Below are 20028 nucleotides of genomic sequence, written 5' to 3' on the forward strand. Positions count from 1 at the left end.
AGCACAATGCAACCATACAGAACAACAGACATGAGAGCTCCTATCATAGAGCAGGAGACTGAGGTCCAGAGAGGCTATTTGGTTCGTGTTACGGGCTGCCACGTGTCTCTCTGAAATTCATATGGGAACCTCAGATGTGCGTATGTGCTAAGTAGCTTCTGTTGTGTCTAACTCTGCGACCCCATGGACTGTAGACTGCCAGGCTCCTCTGTGCCTGGGATTCTCCAGAACAGAATACTGGAGTGGGTTGCCAGGCCCTCCTCCAGGGGATCTTCCCCATCTGGGGATCAAAGCTGAGTCTCTTAGGTGTCCTGCACTGGCAGGTGGGCTCTTTACCACTAGCACCACGGGGGAAGCCCTAGAACCTCAGAATGTGACTGCATTTGGAGATACAGCGTCTTGAAAGAGGTGATTATGTGAAAATGAGGTTGTTAGGTTGGACTCTAATCCGATATGACTGGTGTCCTTCTAAGAAGAGATTTGGACACAGGCAACACAGAGAAAAGGCCAGGTGAGGACACAGGGAGAAGACGGCCACCTGCAAGCCGGAGGAGCCTGCACCTCGATCCTGGACTTCCGGCCTCCAGAGCTATGAGAGAGCAGTTTCCATTATCCTAGCCCCGAACCTACTGATTTTGCTCCCAGTTCGCACCAGGCCCCGCTTCTTCCTGAACCCTTTCCTCACGGGTCACTGGGAGTTTGAATGAGGTGACGCAGGGACTATGGTTCTGCGTGTGTGATTGCTGCTGGGTGGACTACTGTTACCTTAACTGTTGTGAAATACACCCACATATGCAAATATGTGTGCAGTCTAGTGGAGTGATGAGGAGCGAAGGTATCAGCCAGGCCCAGTCTGAACCCTGACTGCTGGTGACCTTGGGCAAGTTGCCTAACCTGTGTGTGTCTAGCTCTCCTTTGCAGTGGCGATAATAAGCTTATCACAATAACCGTGTTATTGTACATAAGCTTCCCTGGTGGCTCAGACAGTAAAATCGTCTGCTTGCAATGATGGAGACCCGGGTTCAAACCCTGGGTCAGGAAGATCCCCTGGAGAAGGAAACAGCAACCCATTCCAGTACTCTTACCTGGAAAATTCCATGGATGGAGGAACCTCGTATGCTACAGTCCATGGGGGTCACAAAGTGTCGGACACGACTGAGCGAGTTCGCTTTTGTACGCAAGTAAAATGACACAGATTCCACTCTTAGAGAGCCCGGCATCAAGTCAGTGCATAAGATAAAAACTTCAATGGAAGCATCATCAACATCAACATTGGGGAAAGGGGTGTGAGGTCCTGCAGGCTGGGGGCCAGCTGGGCTGCTGACCCCTCCTCTCCCAGGCCTGATGTGGAGCTCTGAGGTTCAGACAGTTGCAGGAAAGACCAGTTGAGCAGGCACAGGGGCCTGGCTTCAGGCAGGGCCTCCCACACCTGAAGACAAACATGGCTGAGCTCAACCAGAGAGACGGCCTCCCCGAGCAAAGCAGCAGAGAACAAGAGCTTGGCTTTCGGCAAACCCTCTTCTCGACTCACAGGCGGCGAGGCATTGTGGGCTCAGGGTCTTCCACTGGTTTGCGGTGAGTTTCATGGTTGTTTCTTCAAGTCCTTAGTTTAGATGGAGAGAGCTCAGGACTCTGGCGGTCGGCCACGGGCAGGAGGCGCGTTACCTGGGTCACTCCCGGGTCCAGCAGCTTACTTGTCGTCTCACTGAGTGGGAGGGTACGGGGGTAGGCTGGACACTGAAGTGTGGGCGGGGAGGGGTCAGGAGCTTCTTTTTTTACGGTTGATTGATTGATTTTTGACTGTGCTGGGCCTCTGTCGCTGCACATGGGCTTTCTCTGGTTGCGGTGTGTGGGCTTCTCATTGTGGTGGCTTCTCTTGCTGTGGAGCTCAGGCTTCAGTCGTTTCGGCACAGGGGCTCAGCAGCTTTGGCTCCCAGGCTTTAACACACAGGTTCAATAGCTGTGGCGCTTAGCGGAGCTTTGTTGCTCCAAGGCGTGTGGGATCTTCCCCGATCCAGGACGGAACCCGTGTCTCCTGCATTGGCAGGCAGGTTCTTTACCACTAAGGCAGCAGGGAAGCCACGGTGGTCTCTTATTCCTGGAAACCCCACTCCCTCCCAGGCCAGGTTCCTCCTTCTCTGTCCCCTGGCAGGGATGTGTGTGTGTGTGAACGCCCCTCCCATCAAGCCCAGCCCACCAAGGTGGGCCCACTGCCCTGGAGAGGGCCCACAGTACAGAGAAACTCTGTGAATTCTCCTTGGGGTGAGGAGAGTGGCGGTCCTGGGTTGAGCAGCACTGTGAGAGTCGGGGCTTTCCCCTGCCCTGGCCTTTCAGCCCTGAAGGCGCCTCCTGTCTCCTCCCCTTCCCCTCCTCAGAGCCCACCTGATCAGGCAACAATCCCTGCTTCTTCCAAGCCCTTCAATTTCTCTCTCCTTACAGGCTGTAAGGGGTGATCTGCCCCTGCGGTCAAGCCCATCCTTTTAGAAGGTTCTCCCCTATGAGATCCCAACTCAGGGGCCCTGGGTCAGGCTTTGGTGGTAGAGTGGACCAGACCATGCCGCCTGGCATGGTCCCCTCCCCCACCCCATCACCCTCCATTCTTGCCCCTCCCCATCACTTCCCTCCCCTCGGTCCCCCTCCCCCACCCCATCACACCCTCCCCCATAACGACCCCCCTCCCCTTCTCCCCTAGCTGGCCCGGGGAGGCATTTCGGGTAGAGGAGACACCTCGTCCCGTCCTAGGTCCAAGGTGGTGCCTCCCCTCATGCGTCATTGGCTTTTCACACGTGAAACGACAGGGTTGGACTCCACGACCTGCAGGTCCCCTCCGCCCTGATGTTCTCCCAGCGGGTGCCTCACGGCGTCCCCCTCCACCCTTCCTGGTCGGTCCTTCCAGGGCCTGGGGCGCCCCGCCCCGCCACCTCCCCCGACACTGTCCCATGGTCACAAAGGGCAGAGAAGTCACTCAGCGCTTGGCTTTTAGGACGTTTATTCCCCATGGTCCCGGGGTGGGCAGAGGGGACTCTCCTCCAGGGGTGCGGCTCCTGGTCGCGGCCAGACCTCGGTGGGCGGGCGGGCGGTTAGAAGTTGGCCACCCGGCGGAGGGATTGGACGCGCGCGCTGGGGGCCTCCCAGTCGGAGAAGCTGCGGAAGTCGCCCCTCTCCACCAGATACATGCGGCCTCGGTAGTTGGGCTCCTCGTAGAGAACCCACCTGGGTGGAGGGCGGCGGCGGCGGGGGGGGGCGGGTCAGGGGCCGGGGCTGACCAGATCCTGGCCTGGCAGCCCCACGACCCGCGCCCCTCCCACCCAGACTACACATCCTGGGGCATCATCAGGCAGCTTGTCTTGGCCATGGGCTTGCTGCTGCTAAGTCGCGTCAGTCGTGTCCGACTCTGTGCGACCCCATAGATAGCAGCCCACCAGGCTCCCCCGTCCCTGGGATTCTCCAGGCAAGAACACTGGAGTGGGTTGCCATTTCCTTCTCCAATGCATGAAAGTGAAAAGTGAAAGTGAAGTCGCTCAGTCGTGTCTGACTCTCAGCGACTCCATGGACTTCAGCCTACCAGCCTCCTCCGTCCATGGATTTTGCAGGCAAGAGTACTGGAGTGGGGTGCCATTGCCTTCTCCGGGCCACAGGCTTACATATCTCTTTTTCAAATTGAAGTCACAGGAGGCAAAGGATGAAGGCTCCATGGGGAGTGAGCAGAGCCCAGGTCCAGAGGTGGCATCCACCACGGGCAGCCTCCAGTGACCCCTCACCCGTCTGAGCCTCATCTCCTCTTAGGCGAACTGGGGCCTGAAGTCCCTGTAGTCAAATCTTAGCTCCTTCCTCCATGCCTTCTTTTCTAAACAAGCCCCTGGGACCCCTGAGAGTGAGTGGAGGTTGGGCCTCAGGGCTCAGGATATCTTCTACCCAAAGGTACGGCTCTGGCCTCACAAGACACAATTTAGCCAGCAAATGGTTGTTTTGGAATTCTCCCCCAGATTCCCAGGTGCCATCAGCTTGGGGCAAACCTGGAATTTCTGAAAGACCTTTGGGTCAGGGCCCAGGGTCCAGGGCCCAGCAGCCAACATCAGCCATGCCAGGAAAGGTGGGGAGCGTCTTCCTTCAGTTCCTGGCATGACCACCTCTGGCACCCTGACCCCGTGCCTTAAAGGATCCCATAGACGCTGTGACAAGAGCTGGGCTCCTGGCACCCATGTTTTGGGGCTCTTCTGGGGGCTGGAGCTGAGGTCTGGGGAGACTCCCAGCTCCAGAGCAGGGACAGTCTGACTTGGAGCCAAAGGCCTGGCTGTCATCCCAGCAGGGCCACTCACTGCAGGGTAGGGATAACTTTCTGGGCCTCAGCTTGCTCATCTGTAAAATGGGGACACACTGTCCACCCAGCCAGGTAGGTGGGGAGGAGATGGCCAGCTTGGGTGCGAGCAGGGGCTGTGAAACTTGGCCCGATGGATGTGCACAGTGGGTGCAGAGACTTCCTCGGCTGGTGGAAGGAACAGGGCGTGCAGGGAAAACCCACTCAGCCACGTGGTCCATCAGAAGTGAGCCACCGTGAGGTACCTCTCCCAGGGAGGCCCGCCTAGGAGGGCTGGGCGCTTGGTAGGAGAGAGGTCCAATGCAGGGTCAGTGAGGGGTGGGCAGGTGGGCAGGGCCACCCTGCCCAGAGCAGGCTTCCCCTGGCTCAAGCAAACCATAGCCCAGCCCAATCCTAGAGAATGACTGTCTGCAAAGGGCCCCCTGCCCTTTGCAGGGGGGTGGGCGGGGGCCCTCTGGAGCCCCGTGTCCCCTCACCCTGGCCTTTCTGGGCCAGGGAGGCGGCTGGGGGAGGGAGGGAAAGGGTCTCAGGGCAGGGGACAGCCTGCCCCTCTGCTGGGGGTCCAACCCACCCTGGCAGGCAGGGACCCATGGGCAGAAGCCAGGTGGGTTCTACTCACGCTCCGTCCCCGTATGCCTTGATGGCGTTGACACAGTTCTTGGTCCAGCCCCGACTCTGAAGGAAGGGACAGTCTTCCTTGAACTCCAGGCACTGGCCCGTGAAGTTGCAGCCCTCGAAGATTTCTAAGCGGAAGTGTTCCCCGTGCTGCGGGCCCCCACCGAGAGCGAGGAAGGGAAGAAAGTGAAGGGAATGCCCACAGAAGCACGTGTGGGTGGGAACGGAAACTCACGCAGGGCCCTGGGGGCACCCAAGAGCTCCTGGGCTGAAGAGCTAGTGAGTTCCACGCCCCTCCCCAGCCCAACACCCACCCCTCAGCCCAGAACTTGCAGATAAGATTTGTTTGGATGAAAGGCATCTATTTCTTTAAAAAGATTCAGGGTCTCAAATCAGTCTACTCTCCTCTTTCTTTAACTAAAGAACCCAGGATCCAGAGAGGGCCAGCCCGCCTGGAACAGCGGCCCCCCTCTGACCGGCCTGGGGCACTGGGCTTCCTCCTGCCCAGACACACCACGGCATTCCTGTGCCCATCACCGCCCACCCCCAGCCCCACGCCGGCAACCCCGCCCCGGGCTGCAGGCCACGGGCAGCTTTTAAAGGATAATATTTTACAAACTGTAACAGAACCTTTTATTAAAACATGAAGCCAAAAATCTAAAACAAATAAGAGATCTCATTTGCTGAAATCCCTGCTGGCTCACTGGGCCGAGGACATACCCTCTTAAGAGTCCCCTGTATTTCCAAAAGCCCGAGGCGGGCCAGCTCCCCTTGGGCTCTGGCGCCGGCGGGGGCTGGGTCTACGCCAGAGCTGTCCCCAAAGACAGCTCTTTATGAGAACAGCATTCAAAAGATACCCGGGATAGTTTTCATACAAATAGCATTATGCAAGACCCAGGGCCAGCCATGGCAATTCCTTTTTTCCAAATGTCCGTGACCTGATAGGAAGCCTAAGAAAGCATTCTTACAATCTGAGAGGCTGAAGCCCAGCTGGGTTTGCAGTGTGGAAAAGAGAGAGGTTGAGGGGTTTCTACTCAGAAGGCCCCTCCCCTGGGGTCCTCAGACGCTCGTCCAGGGAGGCGCTCCTGCAGACACAAGGCCTGAGATGCCCCATGAGCTGCTCGCCTGGCTCCTCAGAACCAGCTGTGTCCCCGCCCTAGCATCCAGAGCTCACAACAGGCCGGTTAAGACTTGAACTTGGGCGACTCCCAAGGAATGGGAATGCCCAGTCCTCAAACCCCACACTAAGGACAACCAGACACATACAGTCCTTCGCCAAGGAGGAGGGACACCCCTCGTCGTCCACCCTGTGAAATGGCAGCTGTCTACTGGGTCCTGTCCCCTGGTTCCTGCTGCCTGGCCAAGGATACCCAAGCTTCTTCCATCGGCCACTCCATCAAAGGCTCCCGAAAAGCGTTACAAGGTGATCTGCCTGGTGGACACACCAGGCCCACAAGAGCCTTACTTTAGCTGAATGCTTCCCCCATCTGGTTGCAAATCCAAACTTCTGATGTTTCCAATAGCGTTTTAAGTGGAAAATTCAGCAAGATTTTGGCATCGGAAATTGAAACTGATGCACTGCTGAAAACCCGGTCATGAAAACTCCCAGGGGCTCTCCGATTTGGTCCCCACGCATGGGAGTGGCTAGGTCTGTGTGGGGACATCTCGCCGTCTTAAAGACCCCATGGTCTCACCCGTTCCTAAAGCTGGGAGGGTCACCCCCCTCCCAATACCTGTTACACGTCTTGAGCAGGCTCACGGAGCCCTGGATCACTCCAGCAGGAAGCCCCGCAGCCCCACGCCAGCCAGGTGGAGGACCCCAGCCCACTTACCATCCTCACGGGCCGACAGGAGCCCATGTGGTCGTTGTGGCCGTTCCAGCGGTAGAAGTCGGGGTAGTCGCCGTGCTCCAGGATGAACTGCTGGCCCCGGAAGTCGGGGTGGTCGAAGCAGACCCAGGCCCCACTCTCCACGCGGACCGAGTTCACCCTGTTCATGAAGCCTCGATCCTGGAAGTTGTCACAGTCCCCGAAGACCTCCAGCTTCCTGCCAGTGAAGTGCTTGCCCTCGTAGAGTGTGATCTAGAAGAGCCAGGTGAGAGGGCACAGGGTTGGGTGCACCTCTCCTTTCAGTTCTGGGAATGGACACATGGGGCCCAACACCCCCACTGAATCCTGAGTCCCCAGGCCCAGACCTGCTGCATACACTAGGTGCTCAACCCTGTCTCTTGATCAGGTGAAAGAATGCATGGGTGGCAGGTTGAGATCAGCCGCAGTGCCCGACCATCCCCACCCCAGGGGCCCACGGTTCAGCAGACAAATCTCAGAAGATCCGAGGAGACAGCCACTTCCCCTTTGTCCAGGGGCCCTTGTGAAAACAGGCTCTTTTCAAACTGCCACTGCAGTTTTTAAACTCGATTTTTGTTCATCGTTAAAACACAACATCCAAAGAAATGCTTCCAAAAGAAAACACTTCACTCAGGACTCGCCATATAAACAAATACTGTTTTCAGAAAGTCAGGTTTCTGGGATCCGTCTGCTTCACCGGACAGACTGAATCCAACAGAGCCACGTCAGGGCCCGGCGCGGGATTAACGGCTCAAAAGCAGGTTTTTTCAATGTAGCCGCGTCCCTTTGTGCCCTGGGCCACTCCTCCGGGTGACATGCATGTGTTAGATCTGGAGCTTTTCTAGCCCGGCGGTCAGTTCAGACACCGTGCTCCATGGTGATGTAGCACTGAAGGGTGTCCTCACACTGAACACTGTGAACCAGATGGTAACCAGACCTATTGTAGTGATCATCTGGTAAGGGATAAAAATATCCAGTCACTACATTATACACCGGAAACTAAGCCAATCTTGTCAGTCAACTGTACTTCAATAAATACAAAACAAAAACAAACATGAACCATATCAACCTCAAACTCACTTTCTGCAGAGGAACCTAAAATTCCGACCATTCAATAACTCTTCAGGGGCTGCCCTGGTGACTCAGGTGGTAAAGAGTCTGCCTTTGAAATGCAGAAGACCTGGGTTTGATCCCTGGGTTGGGAAGATCCCCTGAAGAAAGGAATGGCTATCCACTCCAATATTCTTGCCTGGAGAATCCCATGGACAGAGGAGCCGGGTGGGCTGCAGTCCATGGGGTCACAAAGAGCTGGGCACGACTGAGCGACTAATACTTTGGGCTCCTAGAAGGGGCCTGGCAAAGTAATGCTACCTGGACCCAGTGACTGTGGTCAGCCTGTATGTGTGCTGTTACTGATGGTACAACTGCCTCCCTGGGCCCCTTGGAGTTAAGTGAGGCCAGAGGCTTTGGCCAGAGGGATGTGCGTGGACTCGCAAGCTCTGAAAACTTCTCATTTCTCCTCTCTGCTTCTGCCGCTGTCAGGGTGTCACTCTGCAGCACAGAGGGTGTGTGGACCGTGGTGGAGGGAGCTCTTGGGGCTGTTTGTTACTGAGGCATAACCTAGCCCGTGCAGACAGATGCAGTAATACTCTCACTCACTAACCTTGAATGTAACCCCTGGGGTCCAAAAGACAGGGAGCTAGAGAAGAGGGGAGAGGTCCAAATTTACCCTCCTTCCTGCACAAGTCTGTTTGAGGGCTCTCCCCACCCCCAGATATTCAAGGACAACTGGTCACCCACAGAATTCGGAGGCCCCCTCAGATCTGAACAGTTGTGCAGAGAACTAGTCCCGAGTGTCCCTGGGCGGATTCTGAGGAAGGAGCAGTCACATTAGAACAGCCTCAGGGAAAGAAGTGGGGCCCAGGGCCTGCGAGGCAAGGCAGGGGTCCCCCACGGCAACCCAGGCACCCCTCACAGCTCACCACTCGGCCTGCTCCTGGCTGGGGGTGGGGGTTGGAGCCCCAGAGCCAGCGCTTGCTGGAGGGGCTGGAGGGAGTGTTGGGGGTACTTCCTAACCCTCACATCACAGAGGTGCTCAGCCAGGGCCAGGCTACCCCCGGGTTGTCAGAGGCAAAGGGCACCAAGCAGCAATTTGCCACCCTCCGCCCTCAGCCCCCAGCCCGAGCACCAAGAGCCACGGAAGCGGGTTCTGGGCCCGCCGCAGGCACTCACCTTCCCCGAGCGCTGCGCCATGGTGCACCTGCGCCGCCTGGAGTGCCGGCCCGCGGGCCGCGGGGCCCCAGATATAGCGGGCGGCGCCCTGCTGGCTCAGCGCCGCCCCGACAAAAGATTTGCTGGGCCGGCTGGTTAGTGCTGTCGGGCGTGCTAAGCCCGCGAGGGGCCTCCGGCCGGAGGGACTCGCCCCGCCCCCATCTGGGGGTCTCTCCGGTGCTCACGGGGGTCACCGTGCCCAGCTCGGCTCGGCTCGCCCCCGAAGCCGACTCTCTCTCGGGCTCAGCCTGCCTGCTGGCCCTGCTGAGTCAGGACCACACGCCCCGCCGCTGCCCCGCCCCTACTCTGGGGCAGGGGTCTCCAGGCTCCCCTCCTCCTCACCGAGCCCTGAGCCTTGCCAGACAGCCGGCCACTGCCCTCTCCCACCCGGACCCGGGCTCACCCTATTACTGAGTCGTTCTCTGGGTGAAGGATGGACCTCAGGCTCCAGAGGGCAGAGACGACAGCCCGTGCCCGCCACCTGCCCTCTTCTCTTGGCCAACCCCAATTGGTGTACCCCACCCACAGTGAAGCCAGACAAACCCAGGGTTGGAGTTAGCACAGAGAAAGGTTTCTTGCAAAGGAGAACCAGGCGACTCATGCTCAAAAGGCTGCAACTCCCTGGTGGGTTTCAGGTATTTTTAAAGCAAGGTGAGGAGGAGAGTCACAGGGTGTGCGCTGATCAGCTCTGGGACAAATCTCTGATTGGTTGACGGTGAGGTAATGGGGCAGTGTCGCAGGGGTTAACATGATCAATCCTCAGGCTCCAGTAGGTCTGGGGGCTACAGTGCTCACGGTCATCAAATAGTTAACTTCTTTGACTTGATGGGGATTTTAGCATCTGTAAAACAACTCAGGAAAGGTACACAGACACTGTTACCCAGGTGCTTCAGGGAGGAACTAAAGATTCTGTGACTGCCATATGGCTGATGTACTGTTCAAATTCTTACCAGTTCTCCTGGCCCAACTACTATCTATTTTTATCACTACATGTTCACATCCTTCCAATCACTAATTCTTTTGTTGTTGTTGTTAATTAATTTGTTGTTGTTCAGTCACTAAGTCGTATCTGACTCTTTGAGACCTCATGAACTGCAGCATGCCAGGATTCCTTGTCCTTAACTATCTCCTGGAGTTTGTGCAAACTCGTGTCCACTGAGTCGGTGATGCCATCCAACCAGCTCATCCTCTGTTGCCCCCTTCTCCTCCTGCCCTCAATCTTTCCCAGTATCAGAGTCTTAGTTAATTAAAGTTAATTTATTTATTTTTGACTGTGCTAGGTCTTCAGCTGTATCCATAGGCCTTTTCTGGTTGGGCATGTGGGCTCTTAGTTCCCTGACCAGGGATTGAACCTGCGTCCCCTGCATTGGAAGGCGACTTCTTAGCCACTGGACCACGAGGGAAGCCCCCCAATCATGAATTCTTGAGCCAGGCTTTTGGGACTCAAGGAGGCCTGGGAGACAACAGCTTTTCTATAAACAAGAGGCAGGCAGGGGGCATGGGAGAAGGAGGGGGTCTGTCCCAGGAAGGCCCCTTAGGGTCCTGCTCGCTTACACTGTGGTCTTAGTTCCCAGTTCCTTAGTACCGTATCTTTTCTGCTCCAGCAGTACCCTGGTCTGCTCCCTACTCCCCAACACACACACACACACACACCTGCATGTCTGGCGGTGGTCCTGAAGCCTCCACTTCTTCTGTCTTGCTCCCGGAATCCTGTCCTCTCCCAGCCCCAGTCAATGCTCACCCTCAATCTGTCAAAGTGTCACCTGCCCCAACTTGAACCCCACCCCGCCCTTGCCGATGGGCCGCAGGGCTCGGCACCTAGACCACCCCGGATGGCAAGGATGGTTTACAGAAACACGCAGCCCCGCCTCAGCATGGGGCTTTCTAGGGCATGGAAGTTCTTGGCACATGAGAGAGGCTCAGAGATGGTTTGCGGAGTGAACAGAGTCAACACTGCGGCCACAAGATGTGAAGCCATCAAATTGCTGGGAGATGACATGTGAACACAGGAAACAGCGCAGGGCGGTCAGCTGGGGCGAGGGGCCCACAGGAGCGCGAAGGAAAGAGATGTCATTTGGAGCAGGGGGACCTCGGGGGGCTTCCACAGGGCAGCGAGGAGCAGGTGTGGGAGCGGTCTGAGCTGTTCTCGGGAGGGCAGGTGTTATCACCATCTCACGGACGAGACACTTGAAGTTCAGGAAAAGAGGTCATGGATTCTGGGGGTTCGGGGGGCCCTGCCCCTGCTCTGGAGCCTGTCACGTGTAGTTCAGTTCAGTTCAGTTCAGTCGCTCAGTCGTGTCCGATTCTTTGCAGCCCCATGAATTGCAGCATTCCAGGCCTCCCTGTCCATCACCAAGTCCCGGAGTTCACACAAACTCATGTCCATTGATTCGGTGATGCCATCCAGCCATCTCATCCTCTGTTGTCCCCTTCTCCTCCTGCCCCCAATCCCTCCCAGCGTCAGAGTCTTTTCCAATGAATCAACTCTTCGCATGAGGTGGCCAAAGTATTGGAGTTTCAGCTTTAGCATCACTCCTTCCAAAGAACACCCAGGACTGATCTCCTTTAGGATGGACTGGTTGGATCTCCTTGCAGTCCAAGGGACTCCCAAGAGTCTTCTCCAACACCACAGTTCAAAAGCATCAATTCTTCAGCACTCAGCTTTCTTCACAGTCCAACTCTCACATCCATACGTGACCACTGGAAAAACCATAGCCTTGACTATATAGATACAGATAAATAGATGGATAGAGTTCAGTTCAGTTCAGTCGCTCAGTCATGTCCACGGACTGCAGCACGCCAGGCCCCCCGTCCATCACCACTCCTGGAGTTTACTCAAACTCATGTCCATCCGGGCGGTGTAGTACATACACTACGACCCACACGTCACCTTGCATCCAAGGGGCAGGCCTCCCAGGGGGCCCGGGCCTGACCCTTGCCCCCCACAGGCATCCACACTGGCCAAAGCACACATTCTAGCACGGGCCCTGTTGGACACGGGCCTGTTGTGGAATATAATTAAAAGCAAGCTCTCCCAACCCAGAAAGCCTGTCCATACAGGTTAAAGGGAAAGAATAGTCATATTATTGACATTAAACCAAAAAGGGATGCCTCCCAGGCAATCTGCGGCAGTGACTGCAAAGACAGGGACAGCTCAGCCTTCATACAGTCAGGCAGACTTTCTCATTACGTATGTGTACATGTGCTCACGGTAAAACTGCTAATTTTCTCGTATCTGTATGCCCAGAGATAGGCTTTGCAAGTCAGAGTAAGGTGATGGCTGAAGTTAAGCCCTTCTCCTCCCAGGAACCTGGGAGGTGGGATGTTATTGTTTCAAAGACATAGCTCCCAGCTGCTAGAGGAAAAACCTTCAGAGTGTTAGGCTGGCAAGAGGCTTATTTAGCCGTCAAACTGATGCATATACATGAGGAAAAGAGAAAGGAATTCTGAAAAAGAAAGGAAGGGAAGTCTCTTCCCTTGTATTCAACTGGGAAAATTAAACCCTTTATTATTTTTTTAAACATAGGCTTTATTTTTTCTAGCAGTTTTAGGTTCACAGCAAAATTGACTAAAAGTATAGAGAGTTCCCACGTCCTCCCCAGCCCCACATAAACAGCTTCTTCCACCATCAGCATCCCACCGCCCCAGATGGTACATTTCTTGTAACTGATGAACCTCTACTGATGCATCACTACCACCTGAAGTCCGTAGTTTACAATATAATTCACTCTTGGTGTTGAGTCTTGACAAATATAAAATGATATGTATTTGTCACCATAGCATCATAAATATGGAATATTTTCATTGCCCTAAACATCCTCTGGGCTCTGCCTATTCATTGCTTTTCCCCACTGTGCCCCAACTCCCGGCAACCACTGACCTCTTTCTTTTTTTTTTTTTTAATTTAATTTAATTTTTTAAAATGTAATTTAATTTAATTTTGGCTTAGCAGTGAGTGGCATGCAGGATCTGTAGTTTCCTGACCAGGGATTGAACCCGAGCCCCCTACAGTGAAAGCCTGGAGTCCTAGCCGCTGGATCACCAGGAAAGTCCCACGAATACTGTGTTTATGGGTAAAACCATGGGACAATTGCGCTTTCCCTGGTGGCTCAGCCGTAAAGTATCTGCCTTCAATGCAGGAGACATGGGTTCAATCCCTAGGTCAGGAAGAGCCCCTGGAGAAGGGAATGACAACCCACTCTAGAAATCTGGCCTTGGAAATCCCATGAACAGAGGAGCCTGGCGGGCTACAGTCCGTGGAGTCGCAAGAGAATGGGACACAGCTTAGCAGCTAAACAACAAGGGGACAAACGCTTATGCCGGTTACAGGGAATCAAATACCCCGGGCCCTGCCAACTGAAGGCTTCCCTCCCTCTGTCATTCTGACGGGCACCTTCAAATTTCCAAATGATCCCAGGGACCTTTCTTGCCCCCTTTGAGGTTCACGCCTTTAGTGAAATTGCTGGGGCACGCATGAGCACACCTTCAGCTCCAGGGGATGCAGGAGAGGCCCCCGACCCGTGGATTTGTGTTCAGCTGCTCAACATCGTCCACCAGTACATTGACACATCTGGGTTTGCTCCGCTGTTTACTGCTTATTCACATCCTTTGTCTGCTTTCCCCGAGTCCTTCCTGACTGGTGTGTGCGTGTTAGCCTAAACCTCATACCCATTCCTCTGTGGTTGGTATGTCTATCAGCCTGTTATCCTGTCCTTTTTGCGTCTGTATGTTACCCTGTTATCTATTCCCTTGTTGGGTCCATGCGTGTTTTAACCTGCCATCTAACCTATTCTCTATCCCTTGGTGGTGTGTGTGAATTATAAAGATCTCTCCCCGTCTGTGTCCCGTTGGACAGGCACAGAGGGAGCTCCTTTAGCCAGAACCTGTGCTCTGCTAAGAACCTGTGCTCTGCTAAGGCAGCCTGTCTGTGGACCAGTGGGAGCCTGAACCTTCTGGGTGGAGGGGTGAGACATCCTCTGGCTTGCTCAGTGTCGGGCCCCACTGACCAGGGTGCCCTGCTCTGCCCTAGTTCAAAGCCACTTCTGGGAGACCGGAAGACATCTCCCTCCCACAAGAGGGGCCAGAGGTCTCCAGGGGGAGCATCAGATTGGGGCAGGGAAGGAAAGGGTGGGAGTGTAAAGGCCGAGACCCCTAGGTCCTAGAATAATCCCCTTGTTCCTCCCACACCCAATCCTACCCTCAAATACTGAGCCGATGAAGTAAGTGAAAGGTGCTGAAGCCTGACCCCTAGAGGTGGTTACAACAACTGCACCTCCCTTTCCCAGGGAAACTGGGGCCAGGCTGGAATGGGTTTCCCTGATGGCTCAGATGGTAAAAAATCTGCCTGCAATTCAGGAGATCTGGCTTTGATCCCTGGGTTGGGAAGATCCCCTGGAGAAGAGAATAGGTACCCACTCCAGTATTCTTGCCTGGAGAATCCCATGGATAGAGGAGCCTGGCAGGCTGCAATCCATAGTGTCAAAAAGAGTCTCATACGACTGAAGGGACTTAGCACGCGTGTACAGGGAGGATGGAGAAGCTCTATTCAGTCAGCAAAAACAAGACCGGGAGCTGACGGTGGCTCAGATCATCAGCTCCTTATTGCAAAATTCAGGCTTAATTTGAAGAAAGTAGAGAAAGCCATGAGGCCATTCAGGTATGACCTAAATCAATCCCTCACGATTATACAGTGGAAGTGACGAATAGATGCAAGGGAATAGATCTGATAGAGTGCCTGAAGAACTATGGATGGAAGTTCATAACATTGTATAGGAGGCGGTGACCAAAGGCATCCCCAAGAAAAAGAAATGCAAGAAGGCAGAGTGGTTGTCTGAGGAGGCCTTACAAATAGCTGAGGAAAGAAGAGAAGCGAAAAATAAGGGAGAAAGGGAAAGATATACCCAATTGAATGCAGAGTTCCAGAGAGCAGCAAGGAGAGATAAGAAGACTTTCTTCAATGAACAATGCAAAGAGGTAGAGGAAAACAATAGAATGGGAACCCAGAGATCTCATCAAGAAAATTGGCAGCATCAAGGGGATGTTTCATGTAAGAATGGGCACAATAAAGAACAAATGGTAAGGACCTAACAGAAGCAGAAGAGATCAAGTGGTGGCAAGAATACACAGGAGAACTATACAAAAATGACCCAGATAACCACAATGATGTGATCACTCACCTAGAGCCAGACATCCTGGAATGTGGAGTCAAATGGGGCTTAGAAAGCATCACTACGAACAATGCTAGTGGAGGTGATGGAATTCCAGCTAAGCTGTTTCAAATCCTAGACGATGATGCTGGTAAAGTGCTGTACTCAATATGCCAGCAAATTTGGAAAACTCACCAGTGGCCACAGGACTGGAAAAGGTCAGTTTTCATTCCAATCCCAAAGAAAGGCAATGCCAAAGAATGTTCAAACAACTATACAGTTGAGCTCATTTCGTATACTAGTAAGGTTATGCTCAAAAATCCTTCAAGCTAGGCTTCAGCAGTATATGAACTGAGAACTTCCAGACTTATAAGTGGGTTTAGAAAAGGCAGAGGAGCCAGAGATCAAATTGCCAACATTCCCTGGATCACAGAGAAAGCAAGAGAATTCCAGAAAAACATCTACTTCTGTTTCATTGACTATACTAAAGGTTTTGAGTGAATCACAACGAACTGTGGAAAATTCTTAAAGAAATAAGAATACCAGACCACTTTACCTGCCTCCTGAGAAATCTGTGTGCAGGTCAAGAAGCAACAGTTAGAACTGGACATGGAACAATGGACTGGTTCCAAATAGGGAAAGGAGTACGTCAAGGCTGTATATTGTCACCCTGCTTATTTAACTTCTATGCAGAGAACATGTGAAATGCCCAGCTGGATGAATCACAATCTGGAATCAAGATTGCTGAGAGAAATATCAACAACCTCAGATATGCAGATAAAGATGGTGGGGAACTATTTCCATTCTCTGGAGCGTTTACTCCTTGGAGGTTTTGCTAAAAATGGTCTTTAAAACAATCTAGGCCTAGTGCTTTTTATGTGGCTAGATTTTTTTTTTTTACCCTCCCTCTGGGTCGTCCCAGTGCACCAGCCCCAAGCATCCAGTATCGTGCATCGAACCTGGACTGGCGACTCGTTTCATACATGATATTATACATGTTTCAATGCTATTCTCCCAAATCTCCCCACCCTCTCCCTCTCCCACAGAGTCCATAAGACTGATCTATACATCGGTGTCTCTTTTGCTGTCTTGTACACAGGGTTATTGTTACCATCTTTCTAAATTCCATATATATGTGTTAGTATACTGTATTGGTGTTTTTCTTTCTGGCTTACTTCACTCTGTATAATAGGTTCCAGTTTTATCCATCTCATTAGAACTGATTCAAATGTATTCTTTTTAATGGCTGAGTAATACTCCATTGTGTATATGTACCATAGCTTTCTTATCCATTCATCTGCTGATGGGCATCTAGGTTGCTTCCATGTCCTGGCTATTATAAACAGTGCTGTGATGAACACTGGGGTACATGTGTCTCTTTCCCTTCAGGTTTCCTCAGTGTGTATGCCCAGCAGTGGGATTGCTGGATCATAAGGCAGTTATATTTCCAGTTTTTTAAGGAATCTCCACACTGTTCTCCATAGTGGCTGTACTACTTTGCATTCCCACCAACAGTGTAAGAGGGTTCCCTTTTCTCTACACCCTCTCCAGCATTTATTGCTTGTAGACTTTTGGATCGCAGCCATTCTGACTGGCGTGAAATGGTACCTCATAGTGGTTTTGATTTGCATTTCTCTGATAATGAGTGATGTTGAGCATCTTTTCATGTGTTTGTTAGCCATCTGTATGTCTTCTTTGGAGAAATGTCTATTTAGTTCTTTGGCCCATTTTTTGATTGGGTCATTTATTTTTCTGGAGTTGAGCTGTAGGAGTTCCTTGTATATTTTTGAGATTAGTTGTTTGTCTGTTGCTTCATTTGCTATTATTTTCTCCCATTCTGAAGGCTGCCTTTTTACCTTGCTAATAGTTTCCTTTGTTGTGCAGAAGCTTTTAAGTTTAATTAGGTCCCATTTGTTTATTTTTGCTTTTATTTCCAATATTCTGGGAGGTGGGTCATAGAGGATCCTGCTGTGATGTATGTCGGAAAGTGTGGCTAGATTTTTTTGACTATGGATTCAATTCCTTTAACAGTTACAGTTCCATTGGGGCATTCTACTTTTTTCTTGGGTCATTTTTGGTAATTTATACTCTTTCATTCTATGGACCATCCACTGAAATTTTCAGTTTTACGGGCATACAGAGTTCATAGGGGCTTCCCCCATGGCTCAGTGGTAAAGAATCCTCCTGCAATGTAGGAGACACAGGAGATGGGAGTTCTATCTCTGGGTCGGGATGATCTCCTGGAGCAGGGCGTGGCAACCCTCTCCAGCATGTTGCATGGAGAATCCCATGGACAGAGGAGCCTGGAGGGCTACAGTCCATGGAGGTCACAAAGAGTCAGACACGACTTAAGTGACTCAGCAGGAGCACCAGAGTTCATAGCATCTATTTACAATGTTTAAATGTTCTATCTGTCACAATAACCTCTTTTCTCTGCTGATATTCAAATCCGAGTCTATCTGACATTTGCATGTGGCCATGGATCCTTTCCCACATGGGTTGAATCTGAATCCTTCTCTCTGAACCTTCTTTCCCTTCTGCCCTCTTCCCCCAGGGGTGCCCTCATATGAGCCCAGAAAGATGAAAGGAGGCCAGCCTCCAGGCAGTGCTGGGTGGGGGGCCCTTTCCCCCTCCCAAGACTGTGAGTGTTTTTCCACTGTGGGAAGAGTGAGTACTGTCCGCTTTCCTCCAGGTAACAGCATTTCCCAGCCCAGGGTTGGGGTGGGAGGCAGAAAATCAGCAGTCATATGGTCTCCTCTGCGGTTCCTGTTTCCTTGGCCTTCCTCATGGCATCCAAGAAAAGGAAGGCGGGGCGCCCATCGGGCACATCAGTCGTCCCTAAACAGAGCTTTCACGGGGCTTCTCTAATCAGGGAGCTCCGGCCCAGGTGGCGGGTGGCGCCTCGCAGAACCCCCCGCAGACAGGAGGGATGGAGATGCATGTCTGTCCCCTGAGAGGCCAGACGACCGGTACTTTTGGCCAGACGACCGGTACTCGAAGGGGTGGGGAGCCCCCCCGAGAGGTAACACGGGAGCTGTGGGTGGCCAGTCACCCACCCGGTGCGGGGATCGGGGTGGGCGGAGAGCCGGAGGAAAAGATGCAGGCCCGATGCGCCCCCGCGGCATCCGGGCGAGCGGAAGGGCAGACGGGGCGCGTGCACCTGGACTTGGGCGCGAGACGCCGGGTGCCATCTGTCCCCCCATTCCCGCGCCCTTGCGGAGCTTTGAGATGTTAACACGCCCAGCCCCAGGCAGAGCGCCCCCTCCCTCTCCTGGGGACCCTCTGTTCTCTCCTCATCACCCCCGCCCCCACCGCCGCCCGGCTTTCAGATCGCCCGAGAAGGCGTCGCGCGGAAGATGAGAGAAGGAACCACGGACAAGCCTGCGGGTCACGGACGAGGACTGCGGCCAGGGCCTCCGCCCCACTCCCCGACCTCTACCCACCCCGGTGCCCTGCTAGAGGCTGCGGCTGGTCCAGAATGCAGCAACAAGGGCTCGGGGGCAGCACCTCGCTCGGACTCTAGGGGGCGACGGAGCAAACCCGGCCCGTGGTGGGGGGCTGCTCTCAGCTTGGTCCGGCACCCGGACTCACCCGACACACCGGCAGCACTTAAAACGGATGTGTCGTTTGGGGTTAAATCCCATGGCGCGGACAGTGGGCTGCGGGTGCTACCTGGCTAAGAAAAATTGTTAGGAAATACCCCCTCGAGACTGAAAAAAAGAGTTTTTTTTTTTTTCCCCTTCTCATTCTGTGGTGGACAGCCTGAATGCAACTCAAGAAACAGGCATCACTGGAAACAACCAATTAAGCTCAAATGCCTCTTCATTTTTCAGATGGGGGGAAAAAAAGGTGGAAGGTGGACTGTTGAGCCAGCGGCAGAGGGAGGGCAAGACGGAGGGTCCCTGCCTTTCTCAGCAGTCAGCCCAGGATCACATGTTTATTCCAGGGGCTGCATCCTCCCCAGGGGCTTACATAAAGCAGGCAGTGTGCCCCTCCCCGACCCCGCCCTGCGGCCCCCCACTCAGCAGCATCAGGAATGGAAAGTCTGGATCTCAACCTCAGACTGAGTCTGAGCCTGCATGAAGCGCCCCCGCCCCCACCTTGAGGTGGCCCTGAGGGTCACACTCTTCCACGTGTCCTCTGTGGTCAGGCCACTCTGGATGGTGGCTCTTCTCTTGTTCTCCGTCCATCCCGTACCCTACCAGGGCCGCCTTCACCTACATCCTGCTCACCCGATGCCCCCTCCTGCATCCTTGCCCCTGACCCCTGCTGGTGATTGTTCTTATGAGAGGGGTAGTGGGTGGCTGCCCCTCTACTCGTTTCCCTGGTAACTGATGAGTCAACGTGACGGTTCCCCTATGACTCCCCTTCCCCACCGGAAGTGAAGCCTGCCGCCATGTCCTGTCCGCGGTCCGTGGGCTGTCACTTCAGGACCTTACCTCCAACGTGTCAGCTTCCCCGTCCATTAAACAGCTGTCTCTGTCGCTGGCTCCAGGCTTGTTCTTCGGCCTTGAAGCTGGGCCAACCCAAGCCCTCGTAGGCCTCGGGGTGCAGCCCAACAGTGCACACGTGTGTTCACACGTGTGTGTGTGTGTGAAGCGTCTGTGGGGGGGAGCATGGGAGACCCTTAGAGACCCTGTGGTCCTAGTCCTGGTTCTCACACAGGTGAGAGGGGACACTGGGCAGCCTGGCGTCGTAGACTGAATATTTGTGTCCTCCAAAGTCACAGGTTGAAATCCTAACCCCCAGGGTGGTGGTGTTAGGAGGTGGGTGTTGACTAAAAACAGGCACAATGTTGAGTCGTGAGTTAAGTTTTATTTGGGGAAAAATG

At 53.7% G+C, this 20028-nt stretch overlaps 1 protein-coding gene across 1 annotated transcript; it reads right to left on the reverse strand.

Annotated features, from left to right (window-relative positions):
- Positions 1-2972: 2972 nt before the first annotated feature.
- On the reverse strand, positions 2973-9033 carry CRYGN (crystallin gamma N). The gene is made up of 4 exons (XM_061415487.1): positions 9013-9033; positions 6766-7014; positions 4938-5083; positions 2973-3213 (listed from the first exon to the last, which is right to left on the reverse strand). Exons 1-4 carry the CDS (start codon positions 9031-9033, stop codon positions 3081-3083), a joined length of 549 nt encoding a protein of 182 aa, XP_061271471.1. The 3' UTR covers positions 2973-3080.
- Positions 9034-20028: the final 10995 nt, after the last annotated feature.

Source organism: Bos javanicus, chromosome 4 (genome assembly GCF_032452875.1).
Source record: "Bos javanicus breed banteng chromosome 4, ARS-OSU_banteng_1.0, whole genome shotgun sequence".
In the NCBI taxonomy this organism is placed as follows: Eukaryota; Metazoa; Chordata; class Mammalia; order Artiodactyla; family Bovidae; genus Bos; species Bos javanicus.

What these genes read in the sequence shown, in the direction of transcription:
- CRYGN (XM_061415487.1), bottom strand. Translation starts at nt 9,033, where the DNA reads ATGGCGCAGCGCTCGGGGAAG. An exon ending in TGGCGCAGCGCTCGGGGAAG is followed by an intron (nt 7,015 to 9,012) that starts GTGAGTGCCTGC and finishes TGGCTCTTCTAG; the next exon opens with ATCACACTCTACGAGGGCAA. An exon ending in CCTGTCGGCCCGTGAGGATG is followed by an intron (nt 5,084 to 6,765) that starts GTAAGTGGGCTG and finishes GGGGGCCCGCAG; the next exon opens with CACGGGGAACACTTCCGCTT.